The 26,030-nt window shown below is 31.1% G+C and overlaps 4 protein-coding genes across 5 annotated transcripts in view; 2 read left to right on the top strand and 2 right to left on the bottom strand.

Annotated features, from left to right (window-relative positions):
* Positions 1-4,149, bottom strand: part of LOC116770050 (uncharacterized) — a 56,236-nt gene extending 52,087 nt beyond the window's left edge. Inside the window, exon 1 of the mRNA XM_061527765.1 lies at positions 4,004-4,149. The gene's annotated coding sequence lies outside the window, so the exon portion shown is untranslated. The remainder of the gene's footprint in view (positions 1-4,003) is intronic.
* A 1,167-nt stretch (positions 4,150-5,316) lies between these two features.
* LOC116770434 (uncharacterized) lies at positions 5,317-11,246 on the top strand. 2 transcript variants are annotated; one of them, XM_032661905.2, is made up of 7 exons: positions 5,317-5,402; positions 8,758-8,886; positions 9,138-9,262; positions 9,786-9,878; positions 10,478-10,647; positions 10,774-11,057; positions 11,117-11,246. In XM_032661905.2, exons 2-7 carry the CDS (start codon positions 8,837-8,839, stop codon positions 11,214-11,216), a joined length of 822 nt encoding a protein of 273 aa, XP_032517796.2. In that variant the 5' UTR covers positions 5,317-5,402; positions 8,758-8,836; the 3' UTR covers positions 11,217-11,246. The 2 variants fall into 2 exon arrangements, with proteins under 2 accessions (XP_032517796.2, XP_032517797.2); XM_032661906.2 differs by having other exon boundaries at positions 5,384-5,402; positions 8,770-8,886.
* A 778-nt stretch (positions 11,247-12,024) lies between these two features.
* Positions 12,025-16,944, bottom strand: LOC116770468 (uncharacterized). Its single transcript, XM_061527910.1, has 11 exons — positions 16,775-16,944; positions 16,151-16,218; positions 15,965-16,074; positions 15,370-15,600; positions 15,044-15,158; positions 14,914-14,974; positions 14,582-14,705; positions 14,246-14,381; positions 12,847-12,993; positions 12,422-12,558; positions 12,025-12,276 (listed from the first exon to the last, which is right to left on the bottom strand). Exons 1-11 carry the CDS (start codon positions 16,863-16,865, stop codon positions 12,060-12,062), a joined length of 1,437 nt encoding a protein of 478 aa, XP_061383894.1. The 5' UTR covers positions 16,866-16,944; the 3' UTR covers positions 12,025-12,059.
* An 816-nt stretch (positions 16,945-17,760) lies between these two features.
* Positions 17,761-24,841, top strand: LOC116770295 (uncharacterized). The gene is made up of 12 exons (XM_061527869.1): positions 17,761-17,952; positions 18,131-18,204; positions 19,277-19,401; positions 19,637-19,828; positions 19,985-20,099; positions 20,236-20,287; positions 20,655-20,757; positions 20,829-20,967; positions 22,742-22,867; positions 23,399-23,556; positions 23,639-23,778; positions 23,964-24,841. The coding sequence occupies exons 1-12, from the start codon at positions 17,811-17,813 to the stop codon at positions 24,557-24,559; spliced, it is 1,962 nt and encodes a 653-aa protein (XP_061383853.1). The 5' UTR covers positions 17,761-17,810; the 3' UTR covers positions 24,560-24,841.
* Positions 24,842-26,030: the final 1,189 nt, after the last annotated feature.

Here is a 26,030-nt window from a genome sequence, read left to right as displayed (position 1 = left end):
GAAATCGTTACGTGTGCCGCTTAAATGAAGACAATATTTTTGATACACAAATTTAAAATATATTTTTTTTTCATCGTAATTCAAAAACGTGATTGATATATCTAAATAAATAAAATTTATATATCTGTTTGCGATTTTAAATTAACGGATTTTTGCTAAAAGCTTATCAGAGTGTATACGATGCCACATCGTCTTTGCTTTTATAGAAAAAATATCTCTGTCTGGTTGTTTGTTCCGACTAACCTCTGAAGCGGCTGGACCAAGGTTGACAAGAATTTCTCTGCCAGGTATTAAATATAATAAATATAATAAATAAGGAGTAATTTAAGATATTCTTAACCGATTACAAAACGAAGGAAGCTCTTAATTCAACTAAATTGTCGTAAGGTTGTTCCATTGTCACCAAGTCGGGATCTGATATAGCGATCTTCGATAAATCGAGCGAAACCTCGTAATAATAACAACGCAAGCCTCAAAGCGTGTCTAATAGACAGGTGAAGTCGCAGGCAACAGCTAGTATAAAATAAAATCCTCAACGTCTTACATTGTTCAGTTCAAGTAAATGTAATTTTCATTAAATACATTCGTACCATTCGCTTAAAAGTTAATGTGAGTTCCCATAGCTTTGTATTTCACTTAACCTCTACCATTATTACGTTCTCATGGTCAAACTAAGACTGACCGTTCCACGTTTTTATATCGTACTGCTCATACTATCTTGTCAAATTTTGTTTTATTATTACATTTGTTATGTCATTTATTTATTTTCTATATATATTTAATATAAATCAGTAGAAACTTAGATTTAAGTGGCTTTCCTGTACTGGATGCTAAGTACAAGTTGGCATCGTCACTACTAAGGAAGTGTATCACATCTCTAGTGGTACTGTGTACAAATATAGCAATATGTAGGTGTACTGTGCAAGGATTTATTAAAGAATTACTGTTTTTACGTACGCAGCGTGACAATGCAAACTTGGGGTAAACGTACCGATTGTTCTGACCCATTAATTTTAATCATATTGATAAATGAATTTTTGTTGAGTACATATATAAGATAAAATATTTTTTTTTTTTTTTTGGACTTTGCTAGCTATTTTGTGATTTTACATTTTATCTGTCGTTCCGATTACGGTTCAGCAAGCGTCGTCTCCGGAAGATGAGATGAGATTTCATTTACCCATGCTTACCTTAACAATTTTATTTACTTTAGTTTATGAGATTTTATCTGAATTTTCTATATACAAAAACTTTGAAAGTAAAAAACTGTCCGACCTAATGACTTAAGTGACGTCGAAATTTTCGTTGACATTTTTTGGCTAAGTTGACCTGATATACGAGTCAATTTTAATATACTAAGTAATAAAATAAAATATATTATAACTCTGATTTATGTTATTGCAATTTGGGAATCATCCATCCCTAGTGAGTCTCACCAGTCTAGTCTAGATTTGTACATCCATCAGAACAGTCTCTGACATGATATCAAATATTTTGATAATCAAATTTAATCGAAAGTTATTTATGTATCTATAATTATCGTTATAATCTTAACCATAAAAATCAGCCAGTCTATTAATAGATGAAAACATTTCTTTGAAAGTGAATATAGTATTTGAAAAAATTATTGCCGTGGATATAATTTTTTTTTCTAACAATATATATATATCCTATAATACTTTTATATTAATAAAATAATATTTTTCTTTTAATAATAATGTCACGGATTAGTCGAATATTGTGCCGAAAAGCTTTGCAAAAGTATTCTGTGTGTAAAATATTTGTACGTAATACGAATAGCTTTGGTTCGTTGCTTTGTTGTCAGAGTAACGGCTCATAAAAAGATATCAAAATGTTCATTGTGGACTAGCGATAGTAACCATCAAAACTGTTATATCATTTTAATACATATACAAAGTATTTATTTCAAATTACTAGATGATATACATATGTATGAACGAAGAAAAATAATCCCTCAACTTTAAAAAAAAACAGGATGCATTGTTCATAGTTTTTTAATATTGCTGTGAATGTTTATTATGGATTATATTAAAAAATAAATAAAACATGATTTAAATATAAAACTCAATGAGTGAAACAACAAGTTTACAAGTGATTTTCATTCAAAATCTGACGATTTCGTACTAGTCTTTCTTTATAGGTTATTTGAAATGAAGCTGTTATACATTCAAGGAATCAGTAAATAACCATCGCAAAAACAAAATGAATATGTTCTGTTCTAGCTACGGAAGCATAACGAGTAAATCTTTAAATCTTATAGTTTAATAATAATTTATGACATCTTTTCTCATAACAGATAAAGATTACAGAGGATAAAAAAAAACGTAGAATGATACAAATAAGTAATGAAATAAAACATTAATTTAGTGTTGACAGTACAGACGAGTAATGATTAATGGGTTTCTGAACGTTAATAAGTGATTGCTTATTCTGCCAAACTCTTTTTAAGTTACAAGCCCAAAATTTTGTGCACATTGTTGTTAAATTCGATTATATTCTTATGATTTTCAATGTAAAAAACCTTCGCCCTAAATCGGTACAGATTTAGTAATATGCAAAGATTCTAAAATAATAATGGCTGTTTGTTGACGATAATTTTGATTAGAAAGAAACCTTTAGCCTGTATGACAAAATGCCGTACGAGCAAAATTTCTTACTGAAGAACAGTGATAAATATGACATGACAGAAACCAAAAAAAAAAACATTTGCACATGAGGTGTACATATTTAGTTATAATAAAATCTGCAAAATAATCTCAACTAATGAATAATTTTACTCGATATAAAAAGTAATTGAAACTGGAATCTAATTTTAGTTTTAAATCGTAACAAAACATAATCGAAAAGCAGAAATAATAAAATAAAGTACAATCATGGAGCAACATCGTTTCAAACAATTGCCTCATCGTTGTGTGACGTTCCGAGGTTGCTTGATTTATCTAAGGCGTGAAAATATCAGACAAAGCGATGTCTCACGGTGCAAGAGATTTCAATTTTCTTCACTCCAAAGCTCTAGCGGTCTATCGCTGGCTGAGAACCCTCATGTTTCAGTGCATACAATATTTTAAAATGCCTCGCAGAACTCTATGTAAACTCTATGTCTTTAGTTTTTTGTTAATTAATATCATAATAAAGGATAATGGGAAACAGAAATGTTTTAACCAAAGTTATGACATAAAAAAAATTGCGCGCTTGTTGTAATACCTTATAAGATATTATTTTAAAAACTAATTATTTTTATTAAAATGTATAAATAAATTTAAAGACGTTTGTTTAGTTACGTCGGAAATTTTTATTTTGTAAAATTTATCTTTCTTCATACTTTAAAAAGGGAGTATTTATTATTACTAACATTGTTCATATAATATTATATTATGGTAATTTTCAAATACTGTATATAATTAATAACTCTTCCTTACTGATACTATTTTGTTTTATTTATATACTTTTCAATGTTTTTTATATTCTGTCAATTCATTATGAAGTTATGAGTGAATTTATTAGTTACACGAATAATGTGGATTAATATCCAAGGATTTATGTGAAAACGGATTTTAAATCACTTTATAGAAATAATGTAATTAAATTTTACATTGTAAATATATAGTTATTATTTTTTTGCAATTTAAAAGTTGTTTTTTATTATAACAGTATAAAATATGTCCCAATAAATTATACAGGACATAATATGATGGTTGTTAATTTTTTATTAAGAAATACCAAAAACGCTCACCTCGTCTAATTATTAACGTTTTACAAATACAAACTAAAGTTTTGTAACCCTTGACACAACCCTTAAATATTTTAGTCAGGAGCCTTTTATGTTGCGTTCAATTTTATATGTATAAATTTCAAACGACAAAAAAGTTTTTGATTGACCTTTGTGTCATCGTTAATTAAATTTGTCTATATCTGTCACTATCTTAAAAAAAAAACAGAAAAAGTTTGCAAGTTGAAATCCATAACTTAGTATAGGTTTTACCTTTATTTAATCTCCGTTTCCACCTTCTTAATTTCACTCGGAAAAGTTTCAAACACTATATAAGTAAACACTCAATATATATTTTAGGAAACGTGAAAATATTTCAGAACGCCAACGTAGGGCGGGCGGGACGTCCTACTCCCAAGAAACTCGAATACAGACTGAAACACGCTCACTGTATTGTGACAATTCACAAATTTTTAATAACAATGGTCACAATTTTCATAGACTCTTGGCAGTGAACTGGGCGATGTGGCTTTAACATCTTTACTTTGTTTTTGAGTATGAATTTTAAATATTCTCTATTTGCAATCAGCTACAATTGATAAAAAAATCGTTTTTCTTTTGTAATGCTTAGCGTTGTATTAAAAATAATAAGTAATTTGTGAAGTCTTTTCTTTTCCCAAGTAATTTTCTTTTCTATAAACGTGTTAGTTAAAGTTTTCAACAGCATGGCAATGGAATGAAAGAAATTTTCAAAGCGCCGCCTTATAAATAAGTTACGTTACATTAAAGCGACGTGACCTCAAAAATTAATTGGGATCATTTGTAAATTAATCAGATTACTTATAAGGAGGTATAACACAATTGAAAGCGATCTATCGACCCTTCGAAATTCAAATATCTCTTTGAGTCCTATCAGGGAACATAAATCTCTTGGTTTTAAATTAAAATGTTACAGATGAGTAGACAGTTAGTTGTGAATTAAAAAAAGATTTAGCAGTTAAATGAGTTTCAATCATACTTTTTACAGCTGAGCTTTGTTCGTGATTGCAATTTAAATACATTTGTCTACAGTGAAATATTTTTTTCCGACCTTTGTTGAATAATTATTATTGTATTAAATAATACGCTATGATATAAAAATATAATATTCATTTAAAACCATGCCATGTTTTGTGAATGCGTCAGTTTGTATGTGTTTGTCATTCAATAATAAAAGATACTGAATTGATTTTGATAAAATATACAAAAATTAAAATCTGTTTATCTTAAAATCTTTAAGACCTATTCTTTAGGAGTTCTAGACTTTAATTTATAGCTTTAAAAGCATGCAGCTAATGATTAAGACCCCAAATATAAGACTGTTTTATATATCCGTGTTAAATCGTCCTCTAAGATTGAACTACGCTATTTCTCTATCCTCTATGAGATAATACATGTAAGGTTTACAAAGTACTTTAAAATGTATTTATCTCTTCGTAAAGATATATATTTGAGATAAACAAGTAGGTTTTATATACATCACTTATACAATCACTTGAAAAGCTGCGTTGTCATCTTTCACTCTTATGTCAGAATAAAAGTCATTTTACAAACTTTTGTAAATTAAATTTTATCCAACCGTTTTGTTTATTTGTTAAATGTTTTGCATAGCGTCTGTCATTTAATAGCGTTGGTGAGTTTTATTTTATTATATACGCGTAGCAAAGAAATGTAAGGAAATTTTAACTTTTATAGTGGAAATGTTCTTTCAACGTAATATAAGCCAGTGATCAATTTTCTTTTATAAATATCTGGAAAAGAAGCACTTTAAATATTCCAGAATAAATAGTGAAAACAGTGCCAGTATAATACTTTCTATTGCGGACTTCAAAAGAGTCGGAAACCGCAGCAAATATTTACACTACGCTTACAAAACGAGTTTAATTCTGGTGTTTCTGACAAAAAAATTGTCACAGGTGCTTCAGTTCCCAGTCAAAGTATAAAATGTTACGGTATTGATATCCGTGAATCTATTGTACTGTAACTAAACAATTATAAAATATTCAAAGAAAAAAGCGGTGAATTCAAAAATGAGGATTACGTAAGATTCCTATCAAAATGACGTTTGTAATTTAGTTGAAAGTATTATTACAAAACAATAATCAATAATAATGTTGATCGCATTAATACCGCTATGTAAATTAACAACAGCAACATTTATACCGTTTTAACTTGCAATTTAATTTCACCTTTGACCTGATCATTAATATGCATGCTAATCTTGAGCTACTAATACCTGTCAATATATTATAACATGAAGTCATTTCCAATAAAATAAATTACGAATTAGATTAACCCATTTTTACGTAAAGTATATCGATTTTTTAAGTAACACAAGATACGAAATACGTAAATAGTTTTAAGATATATAGATGCCAACCACCCATAGCAAGAGATGTTTCTTATTTTGAGATACTGGTATAATTAAGTGTGAAGCGTTTTATAATGGAAACTCACGTTATCCTGTTTGATATAAATATATTTTATTTTGGTACGCTTTAGAGTCCATGAAATATATAACATGATTTATTATCTTCGACAGTACGACAGGACTTTCACACAATCCCCGTATTCCCTTATGGCTCGTTAATACAAATGTGTTTTGAATTGTTCACTTTTCCGTTATCATACGAGTATAAAATATTTAATTTCTGTTCTCCTTACATACAAATCTGGTGACAGCATCCATGTTCGTATAGTTTATTCCCTTTCATGCACCCTTAGTAAAAGTTTTGATCGTCGACTTAAATACTAAGAGTTTTAACCTTTTTCAGTTATAAATTGAAGACAATGTTTATAATGAAATGATGATTTAATAAAACACATATCACCGGTTTAACTTTAACTATATAAACTTGACATATCAAAATAGTAACAGATTACTGGAATATATAAGAGTTCATAAAAAATATATATTTTGATACCGTTTTCAATATTAACCGTTTTAAGTATTAATAACTTTTTATTCAATGAGAATATTACTCGTAGTTGCGTTCTTCTTACGATGCTATCTTCTCTAAGTTCGGTGATTTTCCAACTTGTACCTTTAAAACCGCTGCCCCTAACGATGATCTGGTACCTTTCCCAAGCTATTGGCTATGATTTTGCCAACATCTCCTTTTGCTCCCCACACTGCAATACCCTGAATGATGATAATAATTGAATTCTTTTTTTTTTTTGTTTAAAAGATTCCAATCCTCATTATAAGTCAGTGATTATTACAGTGACAGCCATTATATTAATTTTGAAAGGGTTTTACGACATCAAATTTTGAAAACCTGCAAAATTATATATTTTTTTAACCATAACGTGTAAGTAATTATAAAACAATTTAAACTAAGTTTTAGACTGTCACACTCATTTGCAAATATGAGCTCGACGTGTTCCGAAAAATCAATTAAAAATTTAATTACTTCTAAAAAAACAGATTATATCCTGTAGCCCTGTTGTTCTGATGAAGCAAAATATATGTACATAGTTTATATGCTGGTAGTAACAAAAAATACTGAAATTAATTTAAATAAAAAAATAATTGACTGTGAATTTTAAGCTCAAAGACTTTAAGATGAATTAATAAGAACAATCTATTGATTAATGATTTTTTGTTTCGTATGGAAATATAAAATGTATATTTTATTTTGTATATAAGAACACAAAAATAAACAAAAAAGCGTAGTTATATTATCCATTGTTTTTAATGATGTAAATAAGATTGTTATACTTAATATCTTTTAAAAATATTCTGAGTATAATTAAATAAGTTTAATAATCAAATAATTCATTAATATTTAAGGAAGAACCAATTTAATGTACTATATACATTATAAAACGCATTTCCCTCTTATAATAAAATAAACTGATAAAATTAATCGTATGATAATAAAAATTCGTAGTTATTTTTACACGAAAGCCGTTTTTAATTTTTACTCCAAATTCTATTGAATTATGATTTTGACGTAGCTAACTTTTGCGTCCTACTACTATTATTTATTGACATATTTTTAATATTCGATATTGCTTTCACTACTTTGGTAACGTGTATTTTATAGAAAAAACATACTCTCGTTAGTCATTTCACAAATCTTGAATTACCAAATGTTCTAGATTTTAAAAACACTTGTAATAAAATAGAACGAAAAATATTATTAAAATTGACGAAACCCCTCCGCATTAATCGTCATTTAACGATGTGATCTCATGCGAGAGGTACGTAATTAAATTGTCATACGCCAAAAGTACAGGCCACCTTTCTGGATAAGATCTGTTATTCTTATACTCCTGCAACTGTATTAACCAAATAGCTATGAACCAACTCGAGAAAACAGGCTTAGAAATAAAAATGCATTGACATCAGTCCAAACTTTTTGAGTGCTGACCAGCCACAAACGGACATACTGATGTACGACTCGCAGACGCATATGCATACGCATTCAAACATACATACATTCACATAGGCATCGACGTTGAATTTCTAACATCATCCTCTTTTGCGTCGATTATAAAAAATAAAAACAACTAGGTTTATTTACATCTTTAAATGAAATTGTTACAATTTTTGTAATAAGCATTTTTCTGTCAGTTTCTACGATGTGATGGTAATCTTATTAATTTACATCTATAGATAAATTCACAAAATTCACATTAGATTCACCGTTTACAACATAATCTGTGTCAATTCTGTGCTTTAAAATAATTACTGACTGCGACGCAGGAGAACTTTTGGTCTGGACTAATAGCTTTTATTTCAATTCTACCGATAACAATCTATTCTACAATAAAACGTTCACGTAGTCAGTACATAAAATATTATAGAAAAATAAAATTGAGCGGGACGTAAGATGAATTGAGAAATACAAATCATGTTTTCAGATTTCTGTTTTAGATGCACTGCGTTGCTGTAGATGACATTTCTATATCTTCCATTTCAATCCATGTTGAGGAATTTTCCACAATTGCTTTTATATAATGGTAACCTTGATTATTTATAGTCTGTGTCCTAGCTGGAGCCAAATGAGTCGACGTGTCCTGAAGCGAAATTGCATCTAATCTATTTATAAAGGATAGGTTATGTGCTACGTTTGCAACTGTTTTTCTTGGACTCTAGATATATTGCAAAGGTATATGAAATTTAATTTGTATGTTTATTTTATTATAATCATGTTAATATTTAATTTGTGTCAAGATCAAAAAGTCTGAATCTATGTTAATTAATAATTTCATTTCTTTTAGTAAAATATATAACGTAGATCTAGCAAATATGATAGTTTATTTTTTTTGTGTAACTATGTTTTTTAACCATTCTTCTTGCAGAGATTAAAAAGGATGGTTCTCATTTCAGAGCTTCATTTTTCCATCTCCTTTCTTCCAGGGGTCTCACGTTAATTCTCTCATGCTGGCTCGTGACCGCAGTCTGCTGTGGGCTCTTTATTGCTACGATGGCCGGCATAGCCTACGGATATAATTACAGCCTGGCAGAATTTATTACTTTCACAAGTTGGCATTCACAAATTTTCTATTAATACATTCTACGACTTCAAGACAACGATATGTTTTTGGATCTCAAACATTTTTAAGATTAATATTTGTTTTTTAATCTCTTTTTTAATATGTCCATGGCAAGGAAGAAGTTAAATAAATTGTTTATAAACCTTATGGGCGTGCACCTTAAGTGTATATCTATGTATATTTGTGTGTTCACTGTCTGACTGTTCAGTCTTTAATTAAAAACAATTTATCGATTCAAATAATCTGTACATAGCTTACATAAATAAAATTTAAGTACTGCAACTGTTACGAAAAAGGCGAATGAACAAATACATTAAAAAAAAAAAAAAATATTATTTAGTATCAAAACCTTCCTTTTAGCCTATTATAATAGCAATTCTTTATTTAATAAATTTTGAAGATTAAAATCAACACTCCTAGAAAACTTAGTATATTAAATAAAGCGATGTAGGTACGTATTAATTATGTGCAACAATATATGTGGTGATTAATAATTTTTTTTATTTCCCAGGACCCGATGTGAAGGTCTACATGAGAAGAGGGCAGTTTTACGATAGACCTGACTTTACACACCCAAAGAGGAGAGTTGGTGACGCTGATGATAGTAAGTGATCATGGCGGACTATTTTTTGAAACACATATACAAAAAAAATATACAAATATATTTACATACTTTGCATTAATTCTCTTGAATAAAATCGAGGACAACCATTTAACGTATTGGCGGAAGCCTTCTCTACTACTCTTTTCTTTTTAATTCTTACCGGTCAATCTGCGTGAATCCTGAATATGCATGTTTGTCAAAATCCATAAAGTTAAGAGAAAAATCAGAAAATAGATTTAGATTTTTTTTCAATGTGATAACCCAAAGTTCCACAGAACAATATGATGGGTTTAACTTCGAAATAATATACATATTTGTTAAAAATCAACACTCATACCCAAGAACGAGTTCTCCATGTAACAAATAATAAAAAAATATAATTTATCAGAACAACATGACAGAAAAATGACATTGATCACTAATTTAAACAAAATTAGTGTAACGTTATTCAACACGAACTTTCAGACTGTTTTAATTTAATATAATGTTGTACTAGACATGACAGCCAAAATACCTCACCATCAAGACCAAATATAATCAAATTTTTAATTTTAAAAAGTTATTGCAATTAAGACAATAAGATTTGTTTTCTATTTCAGTATTTCCTTTCAACCTTTCGGATTACCAACAAGAGGTCCCATTAGGAGATGATTCGCTTTCTGAAAAATTGATAAAGGATATGGATACAAAGAAATATGCAGAAAAGCTCACAAAATACTCGCAAGAAAAACCTGTTACTGATTTTATCCATGACACCGAATCACCTAAGGTAATTTGACAGAGTTTCATATTAAAATTATTTTTATTGATGTAATGAATACGACAAATTTTATTTATTCTTTTCTTATTTGATCTTCGCTTTATTATAATTTAAATAACTTTTATTGATCTATAGACAACAACGTACAAATCACCAGCACCCTCAAGAATATCAATAATACCGTTTCATTTAATATCAACAACTGTAATGTACAGTGGTTCTTCGGAAATCATAATGAGAAAATTCGATCCTCCTCCAAATACTATATCAGATGTAAATAATGATGTTGTCCGCAATGACGACTACGGTGTAGAAAGGGCAGAAGATGAGTTTTTTTCAAACACAATAGAAGAGGAAGATATTAAGAGAGAAAGTCAAACACCAGATATCAGAATACGAGTGGAAGACAGTCCGATAAGGTAATATTAAAGGTATAAAAAAAATATATAGAAAATGTTATATGAATAAAATTTTTCAGGCATTCCCTAATAATGCGACATTGGGAAACAACAGAGGCTCCGACAGTGAGTGATGCTTCTGATGTGGATGAAGAAGCTGTAGTTTACAGAGCGGAGTAAAATAAGAAAATAAAAGGATGTCAAAGTTAATAGTTGTATTTCAATTGAATATTGTACAGACCTAAGCAATTTTAATAGGCAATTATAAACAATATTTTTATAGCTAGAATCTAATAAAGAATATAAAGAAACCCTTCAAATGTGGCCAACTAACAAGGCAAACGAAAACTAATTATTCGTTTGTTGACTTTTTTATCCTTGATGGAATATAAATTTTATGATAAACATTAACGCAATGAAACTGGATATTTTTCCCAGTATTAAATTTTATGACTACTTTTATATCAAAAAAAATTTATGAAAAAAGTTATAATAATATTATAAATTCGGTAAACATGCGTTATATAGATAAGTAAAGAAAATTATATCAATAGAGATGTGTTGTTAAGTTACAATAGATTTGAAATAATTCTTATGAATGCAAAATATCGCGTTGGATTTTAAATTCTAACTGACGAAGCAACTTAGATTACTTCAGTTCTTAAACCTACACAAATGATGATTTTAAAGCGAGCGTGATCACTGTCGTAAAAGATATTTAGGAAAAATTGCAAAGTAAGACTTTTACGTGTCTGTTTTAACGGTAATTTTGATGAAGATTTCTAAAACAAAATGCCAACATTTCTCTATTTCAGAAATTGGTCACTGAATACGAATTATATAAGAAAATTATGAAATATTATTTGATCAAAAACAATGTCATCCTTTTTAATAATATTCGGAAGTCATAATGTTTTTAAGTGCGTTTTAGTATATGATATGATGATATTACTTTTATTAATAAATAGGATTCGATTTAAATACGAAATAAAAAAGGCAATACACTTTTATTTCCTAACATTGTTATTTCTGAGAACTTAATTCTTTTTTTTCTGTGATACATTTAACTTCATCAGTGGTTTGCGTCACTTTATTATGTTGACTATTTTTATACATCTCGTCCAAATGATCCTTCAAGAGTATTGTCAATTTATTGAAAAGATATGCTTGTACATAAGAAGAAGCAGCTCTGGGATCTCTTAGATAGTATTCCGATGGAATTATCGAGACACTTAAATACCTGAAAGTTTAAATATTTCTTCATACAATGAAAAACCTGTTCTTTAAAACAAATCCTTTTTAAAAAAACAAAGATTTGCAGTGTAAAAGAAGGTGTTTTATATAAAAATTTGAAACTGCAATAAATTTATGAATTTAAGACTCACCTCCATTTCAAAACATCAAAAGTAGGGTCCGTTTTATCGGCATTAATTTCGAAATTAACAGGCAAGTCTTGTATCTCTGCTACAAAATCGTATTCAGCTTCTACTGTGTTATTTTCATGGCGTAGAGTGCCTCTTATCTGCAGATTGAGAATTTATACATTAAATAAATATTTAATTGCTTTCTATGAACAGTTTAGATTTCAAGACAAACTCTCTCAACTGTATTTAATTACAATAAATGCCTACTAACACACAGTTTTATTTTTTTCAGTTATGAACATTCAGTTACAGTTAGACTGATGAAAATTGGTTAAAATTGTAGGCCAGTATTTTCAAATTTTTATAAATGTATATGAGAACTATATATATGATAAATATATTTCTTATATTTTACATTTTTTACCAAAATAATATATGATAATCACCGTTAAGGAATTAAAGCGTAAAGATTCAGCTATTTTTGCGGTCTGTAACTTGAAAGGTCCCCCAGTATGTGAGGAATACAATGAATCCAGACCATAAACTGTCACATTGTCTATGGTCACGTGATGGGCGCATGAACCTTCTTCACACTGAAAACGAAAAATAAAATTTTGCTCCAAAATAATAACTGGCTGTAGGCAAATAGTAGAGGTGTGATTCCAGTTAACAATCATCTCTTTAAACATCTAATATCAAAAACAGTAACTTATTCAGTGACTCGCCACGAGCTAAACAATGTAATATAAATTATTACACAAGCTTCACTTCCCGTCTTCTGTGAGTCCTTTTCCTAATACCAAACCCATCTCCCTTAATTCCAAAATTTTATGAGACTTTAAAGCGACATGACGAAGAGGTGGTCAATTACCCTTATACTCACTGAAAACCAGGAAGGTCTTTAATGTGTTTGTCGCCTTATAAGACAAAAAAGAAAAACCCTGAAAACACTAAGATAACCCAACTTGTGTCACCAACAATTTAACGAATCGAAATAAAATGATTATTCTGGAAACAGTATAAAGTTAATAAAGAAAAGAATGTAATCTCTCTCAGATATTAAAAACCAGTCTTCATAAGTCTTCAGACCATTATCTAAAATAAAGAAGACATTTTATTGTCCTATAGAAGCAAAAGCAAGAAGATATGTTTAGTTGTGTAAAATATACACTTAGAAAATACTAAACAACGTCAAACTTTCACAACGTAAGCGTGAATCGCATCTACGCTGACCATGAACAATAATATCAACTATAAAATTTTGTGCTTTATTCAAATATTTGGCCTCAATATTTAAATAAAATAATTCTGAGTCAAATTTAAGAAAAATTTTTACGAAGACAAGTAAAGGTATAAAAACGACTCAAATCACGTAAATAAATATTCTATATATGTTCCAATTATAATAATGAATTCCGTTTTTAAATAATGTTTCAGGTTTAAAATGCAAAGTTTCGTTGACGAGGCTTTATAAATTTATTGCGATAAACTTCGTCAAACATATCAGATTTCCAAGTAACAAGTTCCTTACGTCAATATCAGGAATACTAAGAAGGTTATAATACCTCATGTACAAATAATATTACGAACGTACTTACTTGAAAATATCAAATGTAAATATTAACAAGAACTTAAAACCACCAAAACGATTTTAAGGGAAGTAATATAACATTATTTGACTCAAATAAACAAGAATATAAGTTAATTGTTATCGCATATTTTTTTTTAATAAAACGAGAACATAAAAAGACAAAGAAATGAAAGAATAAAAAAAAAATCATCAATTAGCAATAAACAATCTTTTTGATAATTTTGTGAGTTAATAAATTAAAAAAAAAAACTTACAATAATTTTACAATATTTACGGACTGTCGGCATCCTGATTGCGACCTGGCCAGCGTCGACTGTTTCAGAATTTATATTTCTGACAACATCTGACACGTATTTGTCAGCAGTTTTGAACAGATTGTCCTGATATTTTCTGAAATAATTCCAAATAAAACAGGAAATTTATAAACGAAATTTAAAAAAAAAAGGATTTTATAAAAAACCTTCTTAGAAATCTCTTATTGTTTCAATACTTCTTTGAATGATAATAGTAATAATCTAATTACCACTTATATATCAATACAGTCATTTGATATATGTATATATATATTCATTATTTTATATGATTCACACCTGAATTTTGGCAAATAACTATCGAATATAACTGAAGTGTTGAGTACTGTAAAAACGGTAGACTGAAGTTTCGGAAGCATTTCTTCTCGTACGGGCTTCGTCAATAGTTTTTGTAGTTCATCGGCTTCATATGAAAAATATAACATTAAAAAATTGTGATTCAAAACTGACCTTATCTTATAAATATCAGGTATTAATAATATAAAATTATCTATATCTTATAAATTCTTTTAATAATAATAAACATGACAGACGAAAATTATCAGCAAATATTAAATTACTTTTATGAGAAAAGAAAACTGAATTACTGATTTTAAATTAACGGTAATTACCTTGTTCCGGAGTAAAGTATGGAGCTATGACTGGAGGAGTGCCAAGGCGTATCGAAGAGATCTAAAAAAAATAATTTTTCTAACCATCACGCATGTAACAACAAACAACAACACAACGGATGTCTATTACCTCGACACTAAATTTACAGTTCCTAATAGATAATGTGTCGTGTCCCAAATTCACAGTCTGTCCACTCAATTTAATCAAACCATAGCCCCCTAGTGAACATTGATCGGCTATGATTCTAAAAAAAAAACGAAAGAAATAACCTAAGTGTATGAATCATAGAAAATGGGCCTGTTTTGTAATACATATTAAGATTGAAGAGTACCCGCTAGGGACATGACCTGACCGAGGTCAGGAAGCAAAACAGATTAATCTTACTTATGCCAATCATGCTCAGAAAGCTATGAACATTGTAACATATATTTCCTATAACAAGGTCAAGAACTCACGCCAGACTTCCTCTAAACTGTATTTGTTGTAAACTGAAAGGAGAATGCTTATTTGTCTTTGTACCAGAATCGAATACTATGTCAGATTGATTCCTGAACGCTAAATATTTGCATTCAATTATCATCCTTGTCAGGCTTGACTCTAAGCGTAGGACGTTTGACGCTAAGGCGAATGTGACATCCGGTCTTATAAGTTGAGGCAAACTTGTTAGAGTCACTTCCATCAGTAGCCTAAAAAGTTTCGTTTGACATATTAAAAATAAATCAGTTCGGAATTTGAAAAGAAAATATTAATAGCTACATGGTCAACATGTATTTCCATGTACAAATTTAATTATACAATAAATTCAATAATAAAAAAGTAACTTCGATAATTAAATTACCAAAAAAAAACATGTTTCTAATCAATAACATATGGATATATCTTTTTCATAGTGAAATTTTAAATACATTTTAAAATACTAACTAAAATTACATTGATTTTATTTAGTTCAATATCATGTTTTGGTTTGGATGCTAAATCTAGTTGACGATGTAAATAGATTTAAATTAACAACATTAACAGAGTAAAATAAGTTTTATGGTATGTACATACACGTCGACGACATTGTCCGAAAAGTAGAATCCGTTAGATAACCTCAAACTGTCAGCTGATCGTCTCACGAAGACGTTCATACCTCTCAAGCCGTAATTCTCTTTTAAAGCCTGTCAACGTTAATAGTAAGATTGTGAGCAGGAAATAACTTAATGAGCTATGATGAATATTTAGTGCTTTACTCACGGTCTCAAGGGCATCTTCGAAAGACCTTTTGTGAGCCTGCCAGTGTTTTTGATACGACCGAAATACATCTATGATGACAGTTAAATCTATTAAAACTTTAGAATTATCGTAAATTGACAAGTTAGTAACAAAAATGAGCGTCGAAGAAAATTAATAAGGCTCTAAATGAAACTAGTATTATTCGGATTTACTACGCGGATTTTTTTTTATTTAAAAACTACATAATCCCGACGTTTCGGTTATTTTGCAGCAACCGTGATCACGGGCAGACGAGGTGTCAAAGGCGTAGTAAATCCGAATAATACTAGTTTCATTTAAATGAATACTCGCGAAAATCTTAGATCTCATTATTAAGGCTCTACAAAGAGAAAAAATATATATTTAAGTGTTTAACTTCTAATTAAATTGTCAAAATCTCATACAAAATGAATAAACAGTTTTAGAGAAATTGGGTAAACGAAAACATTCAAAAACATCTTTTATAGAAATCAATTGAAGGCTTTGTCAAGCAACTTCAGTCACTTGACACTAAGTTAAGATAACCGTAACACTTAGAAGGAATACATTTTGTGTTTATTAGGTGAAAAGTAACTTTAATATCAAAAAAATGTAATATTCACTAACCGCCTTTGAAATACTGGAGTACCTTTTGCCCGATGTCCGCGGAGAGAACGCATTGTAGGAAAAATAAACCTACAATAACACTTCTGTACATTTCATATAACAATGGGCACGGTCTTTAAGTATATTTCAAACTTAGAAAGAATAAAGTTACTGAAATTAAAATTTTAATTGCGCTAAATGTTAACGTCAGCGGCCAGGCATGAAATTGTCAATTTTCTAGAATAACAAAGAATAAAGTAATTTTTGCAATAACTATAATTTTTTAAGATAATTTATGAAAGAAGGGACAGACTTTTTCGATATTCATTAATAACTTTCGTACTTATGTTAATATAATTGAAAACACAATAAAATGAAAAAGTACAATTTACTAAAGTTCCTTATTATAAAACCCACGTTCAATTATATCAAATATAATATAATTGAGACATCTTAGTTTTAAGAACGTTATACTACCATATATCATATTATGTCGATTTAAAAATATTTCGAGATCTTCTGTCTTAAAAAAAAGCATTCAAATCGATAAATAAATGTCGCGAACTTAGCAAGGTATTGTCAACAAACCTCCGTTTTGAGGCAGCCTGCTTTCTATATGATTCAAAAGGAACCTTAGAAACAGATAACCGTTAGTAAACGTCTTAAGATATCACGTATTTATAAAAAACAACCCAAAAATTAATAATTCATAGTAAATTCTAAATATAACATGTATGTTTTTGATTTATATGAAAAAAAAAACATTATTTTTGATGTGGGGATCTAAGGTAATCTTAGGAAAAGGTTTGAGAAACAAGGAATAAAAAATGTTATGAATAAAAACAAAAATCATTAATGAGAAGAAATACAAGACATATTTTATTTATATATTAAATTAAAAAAATGATAACAAACAGCGGAGAAACTACGACTTTTAATATTTCCTATCTGAAGATGAATTTTTTTAGGAAATATTAAGGAATTTTAATTAACTTTTCATAGTCTCAACGTAAAATTTTACTGCATATAGCATATTAAATGCCACTTCTATACAACAATGCTTGAGAAGAGTGTCTCTTTGTGTAAACAAAATTTTATTTTATTATTCTCTTTGTTATTCTTTTCTACAAACTGTCAAGACGATTGCTGGATTAAGTTTGATGCGAAAGAGCATTTTGCAGTTGCAGATGAAATCGACGGTAAGAAATTTATAAATGTATACAAAAATGATGAACACGAATCAGAGATGTCATTCATGTAGAATGATCATATATCGTTATTAGGATTATTTAAATGTATGTCATCCTGGGAAGCTTTACCTCTTGTGTTCAGGTTTAAACAACCTCGCCATGTCCTATAACCTTTTCATTATTTCAGAACGTTACGCTGAAGTGAGACAAAACTTCCAAGCAGCAGTAGGGGGAAATAAATTTGACAAAGAAATGCTAGACGTGAGTTCAAACAGTCGTTACCTTTGACTAGACTGCAGACTTATAATTCGCTCGTTAGAACTAACCGTGTTCCATAAATTTCAAATCAAATAACCAATTCATAAATATTATATGAAACACTTTTATTAAAATTATACTTTTAAAATATATTTTTCAAGCTATATTCAAAAGGGAAACGGCCTGAAACATAACACGATTAAAATTCCATTATCCTCATTTAATTCGATAAAAAAATGTAAAAACTATTAAAACATACAAATATTTCATAAGACAAATCCATGTCGATATCCAACTTTTAAGGTGGTAGAGCCTAGCTGTGGTCAAGTTACTACAGCTCGAACATGAGCTGGCTCGACCGGGGAAGTACCACCCTCTCACGGAAGATCGGCGTAAAGTAGTCTTTAATGGCTGTGTTTCGTCCGATAAGTGAGAGGGCCGGTTGACCTTTCCCTTTATCCACCCTTCTCTGCTCTCTCCCTTTTCTCACCCTTTCCTCTCCCTTTTCCCCAATAAAGGATGGCAACGCAACCACAACACTATGTTGCGGATGTCCATGAGCAACGGTACTACCAGTGTCAGGTACGCCGTCTGCTCGTTTGCCCCCTTTAGAATAAAAAAGAGTGTCAGTTTGTATAATAAACAATCAGTATCATTAAAATAATAATTTATGGACTAATATTTGTATCGAATTCGGGTGTAAGTATTAATGAAAAGGATATAAATAGCAAAACTTTTGATATGAGACCATCTCTTGATATGTTCATAAAGAAAGAATAATCAATCACAATTTGCCTGACTGACACTCACGAGCGACGGCCGTTTTTAAAATTATTTTTAGTTTTTCCCTTCCTTCACGTTTCAGTAAAGAATTTATTTAAAATAAAAAAAAAAACCAAAAACCTCATTTGAAAATTAGAAATAACAATTTGTTATTTGGAAACTGGTTTTATATTGTTTTTTTTTTTTTTTTTTTTTATTGTCAACAAACCTATATCATTGATTAATCTTCTGAAGATCACAAAAGTAGTTTACACAAACACGTATACTCAATGCCTCTGAAATATTTTCACAGGCAATGCTCAAAACGCGTGGTATAGCTGAGCGCGCTGAACACAAAGCTTTTGTAGACCAGAGTCAGATCCCGGCCGGTATAAATCTCGGAGGCAGCTGTATGATGAGAATTCCTAATGCTGTTCTGTAAGTAAACCACACAAAATGTATGATAATTACACAACTTGACTTTAAAACGCTTCAAAAGCGTCAAATCCACCTTCATTTAATTAATTGTACGCTGTTTGAGTGTATCTTATTATATCTTTCATAAAAAATCTTAATTCCCAATCCCAATTAAACTTTTTCGCTACTTTTATCCTTTATCCAGTCGTCAACCAATATAATCCAGCAATTTAAGAAACATAATTAATTGTTCTAGATTTTTCCATCGAATGAAGCTGCGTAACAATACGAGGTTCAGAGTTGTCAAACTCGAGAGTAATCTCACTACTTTAGAATTGAAAGCCAGACTGAACCTTAATGACCTTCATTTGTTAGGTTCCTATGACATTAGCCACACACTGCAAGAAACGTCACATCTGTTATACTATCCATCATTCGGTGAAGTAGAGTAAGTTGATGGATGAAAACAGGCTATACTGGTACAAACTATATCAGACTAGACTGGTTTAGACTAGATTAGACCAAACTGATCTAGACTAAATAAGACTACTTGAAAATAGATATAAAGTTATGTATAATAGAAGATAATAATCTCAACCTACAGGTTTCTGTTAAAGAACGTATCATACGTAGTAGACGGCCACTATCGTCTGTTAGACAAACAACTGAACTTAGAACTTGTGACATCCGAAATTTCTATGGACGGTATTATGATGACGGTAACAATGTATATAGTTTTATATTTGAATATTAAAGTTCTTAATCTAGCTAAACTTTAAATCAGTGAGAACAAAACTAGAAAAAATTATGTTTTATAAAATAATTTTTACAAAGCAAATGTCTTCATGCTTTCAGTATAAGGACCGGAATTTTAGTAACAGCTTCAGTATGGAAACCAAGAATATAGGTAAACGAAACGATTATCCTATAAGTAGGGATTCATGAGGTAATTCCTAGAAACAGTACCTACATAAAACTGAATAAATGGAGTCACTAGTAAATATACACCAATAACTTTTCACATTATAATGATGAAAATTCCCTAGCTTTCGAAACAGAGAAAATATTTTAAAAAAATCTCAAAAATCTGAACGATGTATATTATGTTATTACCATTTAGTAGATAGTGATATACACTGGCACATTCACCTCCGTTACACTTTAAGTAACTTTAAAATAAATGTCCTACAGAATCTACTTATCTGATTTCTAAATAACATATAATACACACGAAGTGTATACACATAAGTTTAACGCTTTTTTAATATTTTTAGAGTCCTTCACAGAGCGGCTCCAAGTTGATTTAGATAAATGGATTAGAGACTACTTCAATGATTATCTCGCATACTTCATTGTGGCTAAAGACAATGAATTTGAGTATGTAATTTTTTTTTAATATATTAAAATACATTACATGCTCTGGTTAACACTTTGATTAACATTTTTAGAAAATACAACCAGGAGAAGACAACGGCTCTCAACAATTACGCGGACAAAGTAATAGACATTATAAAACAGAAAATATATAAAATACAAGCTCACGCCGTCCAACTACCGACGTTTACCATCAAAACTCAAAGTGGCGGGGTAAATTATTTTACATAATAAAACTCATTACAATAAACAACTCCCAACAATTCCCTGGACAACTTTTAAACAGCCCGGAATTATTAATTTAAATCAAGGGCCTTCAATCACAAGTCTGTAATACAGACATTTACACGAATTTATAGAATAAATTAACGGTGTCACAAAATCATGATGCAGATCACTTATTAATCATTTTTTTTTTAAATTAATTTATTTTTCACGATAAATATAATTAATTTAAAGACGATGCAAACTTCATTTGAAACTGAGAATCCGTAAACAGTTGTCAGTTAAGGTAATCGTGAATACTAGTATATTATAGTTTTATCAAAATATTAATGAGCGTTTGTGTCCTTTAAAGAAATAGAGATAAATAACGATATTTCTTATACTAAAAACAGACAATATTGAAATGTACAACATGTAACATATAGGGTTTTCCATTAAGGGCGCTTGATCTTTGAAATGCAAAAAAAAATACATGTAGGAAAGATATTTGCAAAATTTTTTTTTATTTGGAAGGTCTATCGACCCCATTATGTATGGAATATGACATCATTCAAATGACCGCCACGGCTTCGGTTGGTGGCGCGCACACGAAAGGTCCAATTTTCGATGACTCTGGCGCACAAATCGGGCTGTATTTGATCGATGGCGTGGCGTATGTTGACTTTGAGGGCATCGGTGGTTTGCGGCTTGTTGGCATAGACCTGCGACTTAAGAAAACCCCACAAGAAAAAGTCCAGCGGGGTCAAATCGCACGATCTCGGTAGCCAGTTCACGTCGCCTCCGCGCGAGATGACCATGTCCAGAAATTGCTCGTGCAGAACTTCCATCGTAGCGTGTGCTGTGTGGCACGTAGCGCCGTCCTGTTGAAACCACATGTTGTCCAGATCCATATTCTCGATTTCAGGCCAAAAGAAGTTGGTTATCATCGACCGGTATCGCTCACCATTGACGGTGACGGCCACACCATTATCGTTTTCGAAAAAATACGGACCAATCACGCCTCCGGCCCAAAATCCGCACCAAACAGTCACTTTCTGCGGGTGCATTGCCACTTGGTGAACCTCGTGTGGATTGGTCTCATCCCAAATACGGCAATTTTGCTTGTTGACATAGCCATTCATCCAAAAATGCGCCTCGTCGCTGAAGATGATTTTTTTGCCAAAATCGGCGTCAACTTCCAACTGCTCTAATGCCCAGTCAGCGAACACACGGCGCTGTCTATGGTCATTAACCTTGAGCTCTTGGGTCAGCTGGATCTTGTACGGGTGCAGGCTCAAGTCACAACGCAAAATTCGCCAAGTTGTCGTCTGCGAAAGGCCGAGTTCCTGTGCGCGACGCGGAATTGACTGCCGCGGGTTTTCGAGGACACTGTCGCGCACAGCGGCGATATTCTCGGCAGATCTCGCGTTACGTTGACGCACGGGAACCGGCTGATTGTTAACTGACCCGGTTGACTCGAATTTGTCCACCAATCGACGGATAGTCGACTCGGCAGGACGATCATCGCGACCGTAAAACGGGCGAAGTGCGCGGAACGTTGCTCGAACTGAAGACCCATTTTCATAAAACAATTTTATGATTTGCACGTGCTGCTCGACACTGTAACCTGCCATGGTGGTTTGGGAGGACGGAATGAATATAACACACTGCATTTGACAGCTGTCACTCAAACAACATGGCCGCAATCAGCTGTCAAAGTTCAAGCGTCCCTATTGGAAAACCCCAAAGATTGTTTTAAATTTTCCTTAAATGAATGTTACAGGACATTCGATTGAGGGATGGTGTACTGAGAGGCCTGGACAGTATCTACCGACGTTCTATAGCCACTGGCTCTAAAGAGAATAACCTAAGACATGTCGACGCCGTTGTGGGATTCAGCAACTTGAAAGTATACAATATTTTATTACAAACTCTTTTATTATGTAACGTTAATAAAAATATTCTCTCTCTCTCTCTCTCTCTTTCTCGTCTCCCGTCATTCTCTTTTAAATATTCTTTAAATAACTAGATATTAAAATAAGCTACATGATAATAGATGGTAATCATGCTCTTTGAATCTCATATTATTTGAACTGTTTTTATTAAACTGGGACTAACAAGTTGTGACAAACTATCCACATACGAACATTCGTTATCTGACTTCACAATTTCTTAAAATACTTTAGTAATGTTATACTGACATTGATTAAAATTTTAAATAATAAAATCTCCCACATTTACGATAACGCAAAGCCAACGTTAAGTGATATCATTTTTCATTAAATTCCATGTTCGTTTATTTGGTTTATTTAAAATATAAATAAAATTAGCGTTTCTATTTTTAATTGTTGTTCTTCTTTTATTTCTTTAATTACTTGACACGCTACATATAAATTATAATTGCTACACATTTGTTACATACTTTGACAATTGGTTGCAGTTACAATATAGATACTACACTATCTCTCAGTCGAGTTCACCTTCCGTCACCGGAGTGTTGACCCTCACAGCTGATGATTTAACAGCACTCATGGAATTGAAATTAATAAGGGAATCTGAATCCTCGGACATCAGTTTCAGATACCTCGAACAGACCAAGTAAACATATAACTTGTATAATTTTTACTTGATCAATTATTTTCTCAGCTGTTTACATTTTTTGTCTACTAATCTCTATCAGGCCCGAGACCCTGACAGTGGAAGGTTCAGCTAATAGGATGATTTCCAACTTCAAGTATGTCCTCGAGCGTCACGTCGTCGCTATCATGACGAACACCCTGATGCACAATATCAATATGCTCGGCACGCTGGACAAATGCGGTGAGATACTACTTATTGGATCAAACATTTTAAATATGAATGAGTATATTGAATTGTTTTTTTTTAAACATGAAAATTTTACATTTTTCTTTACCTTAGACTTCATTTAATTTAGTACCGCTAAACTCCATACATCAGACCTTTTGACTGTCGTTATCGGACAAATTTCTCTCATTTAATATCAGTTCCAACATTCGCGGCGTATAAAGACCCAACCGAAAAACAAACGGGTAATGATTATCCTTCAGAAGAAAATAAAATTTTGAAAGCTGATGAGACCAGCGAGAAGACACAAACAAACAAAACAGATGATCCAGACGATAGTAATAGCGAAGAAATAAATATATCGGAAGATGACAACGATACAAAAGACCGTGACAAAAAACCGCAAGAGAAGGAAAAACCAGAGGAACAAAATGTTGGAAAAATAAACTCCGATAATACGATAAATATTAGTTATTCGCCTAATAACTATTACGATAAAGATTCCAAAGTAGAACCCTATGCTAAAAATCCAAAAAAGAATAGCGAAGGTACAAGGGACCCAAAATTAAACAAGAAGAATAATGTTACCCCAAAAAAGAAGAAAACTAAACACCCACAAAATAAGAACAATAAACGCCCAAATAAGAAGAACAATAAACGCCCAGTTAAGAAGAACAATAAACGCCCAAATAAGAAGTACAATAAACGCCCAAATAAGAAGAACAATAAACGCCCAAATAAGAAGAACAATAAACGCTCAAAAAAGAAAAAGAATATACGAAAAAAGAAATGGTGAAATAAAATGTTTTAAAAACTGTTTTATTTTTATTAGATTTGAAACAATTGAAAAATCTTTCAGATGCTATAGTCATTAATTTTATGAGACTTTTTAAACTTGTATTAATAGCAACTGGTAATGGCGAGCAATTGACAATCACATTGACATTATCTTTTGCTTTTTGTTTACACCTCTTTAACCAATAAACTGTAATAGTAGAAAAACGACATAAATATCTTTCACATAAAAGTGTAGTAAGTATTTAAATATATAATAACAATATATTTCATCTGATTTTGACTGTATTTATTAATATGTTGTCAGTATGTCTACTACCTTTGTTCAGTTTCAATATTGTTTATTTTTAAAAAATATATATGTTTTGTAAAAAATCTTTGAATATGTTTAAGGTTAGTACAAATTTGTTGTTTTTAAAAGAGTGACGTCAGCACACTTGACCTCACCAATGCCTTTACTCTTATTATAGCCAGGATCTCAGACTATTGAAGGTATCATCGAAGACGGTCTGATGAATCTCTTATTTAGAAGAGGTCCGATCCCTGTGATTATAATCTTTTTATTTTTAATTTCAACTCGACTGTAGCTGTTAGCTCTAATAGCTTTGACAGCGTCACCGGCTTAGGAAGTCGTTGAAGGAGAGGGTGGCATCGGGTTATGGGACTGCATGACGCCCCCATGGCAGAACGCCGTAGCGACGTGTATGAAACGTGACCTAGTCTTTTCCGGCAAAGGCGGTGTGTGTGATATAGTAATTTTATGTCATGGGGGTATTAGTGTCTGTATTGTCGGTTGCTATTATGTCGTTTTGGAACCGGGATATCGCTTGTATATAACGAGTAAAGAAGTGGGGAGAGGACAGAAACTGAGGGACTCCTGCTCTTATTAAGCGGGGGGAGAAGAGGCTGCTCTCCAATCGATAGCGGAAAGAGCGATTCGACCAAGTAGGCTCAAATAATTTGTACACGCATGTCTGACAATTTTAGATTGAACAGCTTGTAAATCAAGTCAAAATGATTTTATTTAACTCAAGATGATTTTTTTTTAAATTCCCTAAAAAATTGTTGACGGTGGCTTTCCATTCTTCGTCATTTTGAAATTTTGTACCTCTCAAGTGTTCTTTCAAATGCAGAAATAAGTAGAAATCACTAGGGGCTAAGTCCGGTGAATATGGAGGATGATAGAGATTCTCAAAGCCAGCGTCCCGGATTGCTGCCATAGCAACTGAAGACTTGTGCGCCGGCGCGTTATCTTGATGGAACAAAACTTTTTTCGAGACTTTCAATCTTAGCTTTTTAGGGATTTTCTGACGTATTTTTTTATTTGTTCCGCGTAGACATTGCCTGTAATAGTAGATATTTGCAACACATTGGCTTCATGCTCAAGGTATTCAATCATCATCAATCCCTGGCTATCCCAAAAAATTGAATACATGATCTTTCGGGCAGATGGTTGAGTCTTGAATTTCTTT

This window comes from Danaus plexippus (genome assembly GCF_018135715.1).
Source record: "Danaus plexippus chromosome 13 unlocalized genomic scaffold, MEX_DaPlex mxdp_15, whole genome shotgun sequence".
In the NCBI taxonomy this organism is placed as follows: Eukaryota; Metazoa; Arthropoda; class Insecta; order Lepidoptera; family Nymphalidae; genus Danaus; species Danaus plexippus.
Note: the sequence above shows the minus strand (reverse complement) of the source record. Positions and strands in the feature narration are given on the sequence as shown.

Bases quoted from the DNA above. Each gene is read 5' to 3' on its own strand.
- LOC116770434 (XM_032661905.2), top strand. From the start codon at position 8,837: ATGTGCTACGTTTGCAACTGTTTTTCTTGGACTCTAGATATATTGCAA. The intron at 9,263-9,785 runs GTTGGCATTCAC...TTTATTTCCCAG, and splicing joins AGAATTTATTACTTTCACAA to GACCCGATGTGAAGGTCTAC. The intron at 11,058-11,116 runs GTAATATTAAAG...AAAATTTTTCAG, and splicing joins GTGGAAGACAGTCCGATAAG to GCATTCCCTAATAATGCGAC.
- LOC116770468 (XM_061527910.1), bottom strand. From the start codon at position 16,865: ATGTACAGAAGTGTTATTGTAGGTTTATTTTTCCTACAATGCGTTCTC. The intron at 14,975-15,043 runs GTAATAGACATC...TATTTTTTTTAG, and splicing joins ACTGTAAATTTAGTGTCGAG to ATCTCTTCGATACGCCTTGG. The intron at 12,994-14,245 runs GTAAGTTTTTTT...TTTCGTTTTCAG, and splicing joins GTAAATATTGTAAAATTATT to TGTGAAGAAGGTTCATGCGC.
- LOC116770295 (XM_061527869.1), top strand. From the start codon at position 17,811: ATGCTTGAGAAGAGTGTCTCTTTGTGTAAACAAAATTTTATTTTATTA. The intron at 18,205-19,276 runs GTGAGTTCAAAC...ATATTTTCACAG, and splicing joins TTGACAAAGAAATGCTAGAC to GCAATGCTCAAAACGCGTGG. The intron at 19,402-19,636 runs GTAAGTAAACCA...TAATTGTTCTAG, and splicing joins AGAATTCCTAATGCTGTTCT to ATTTTTCCATCGAATGAAGC.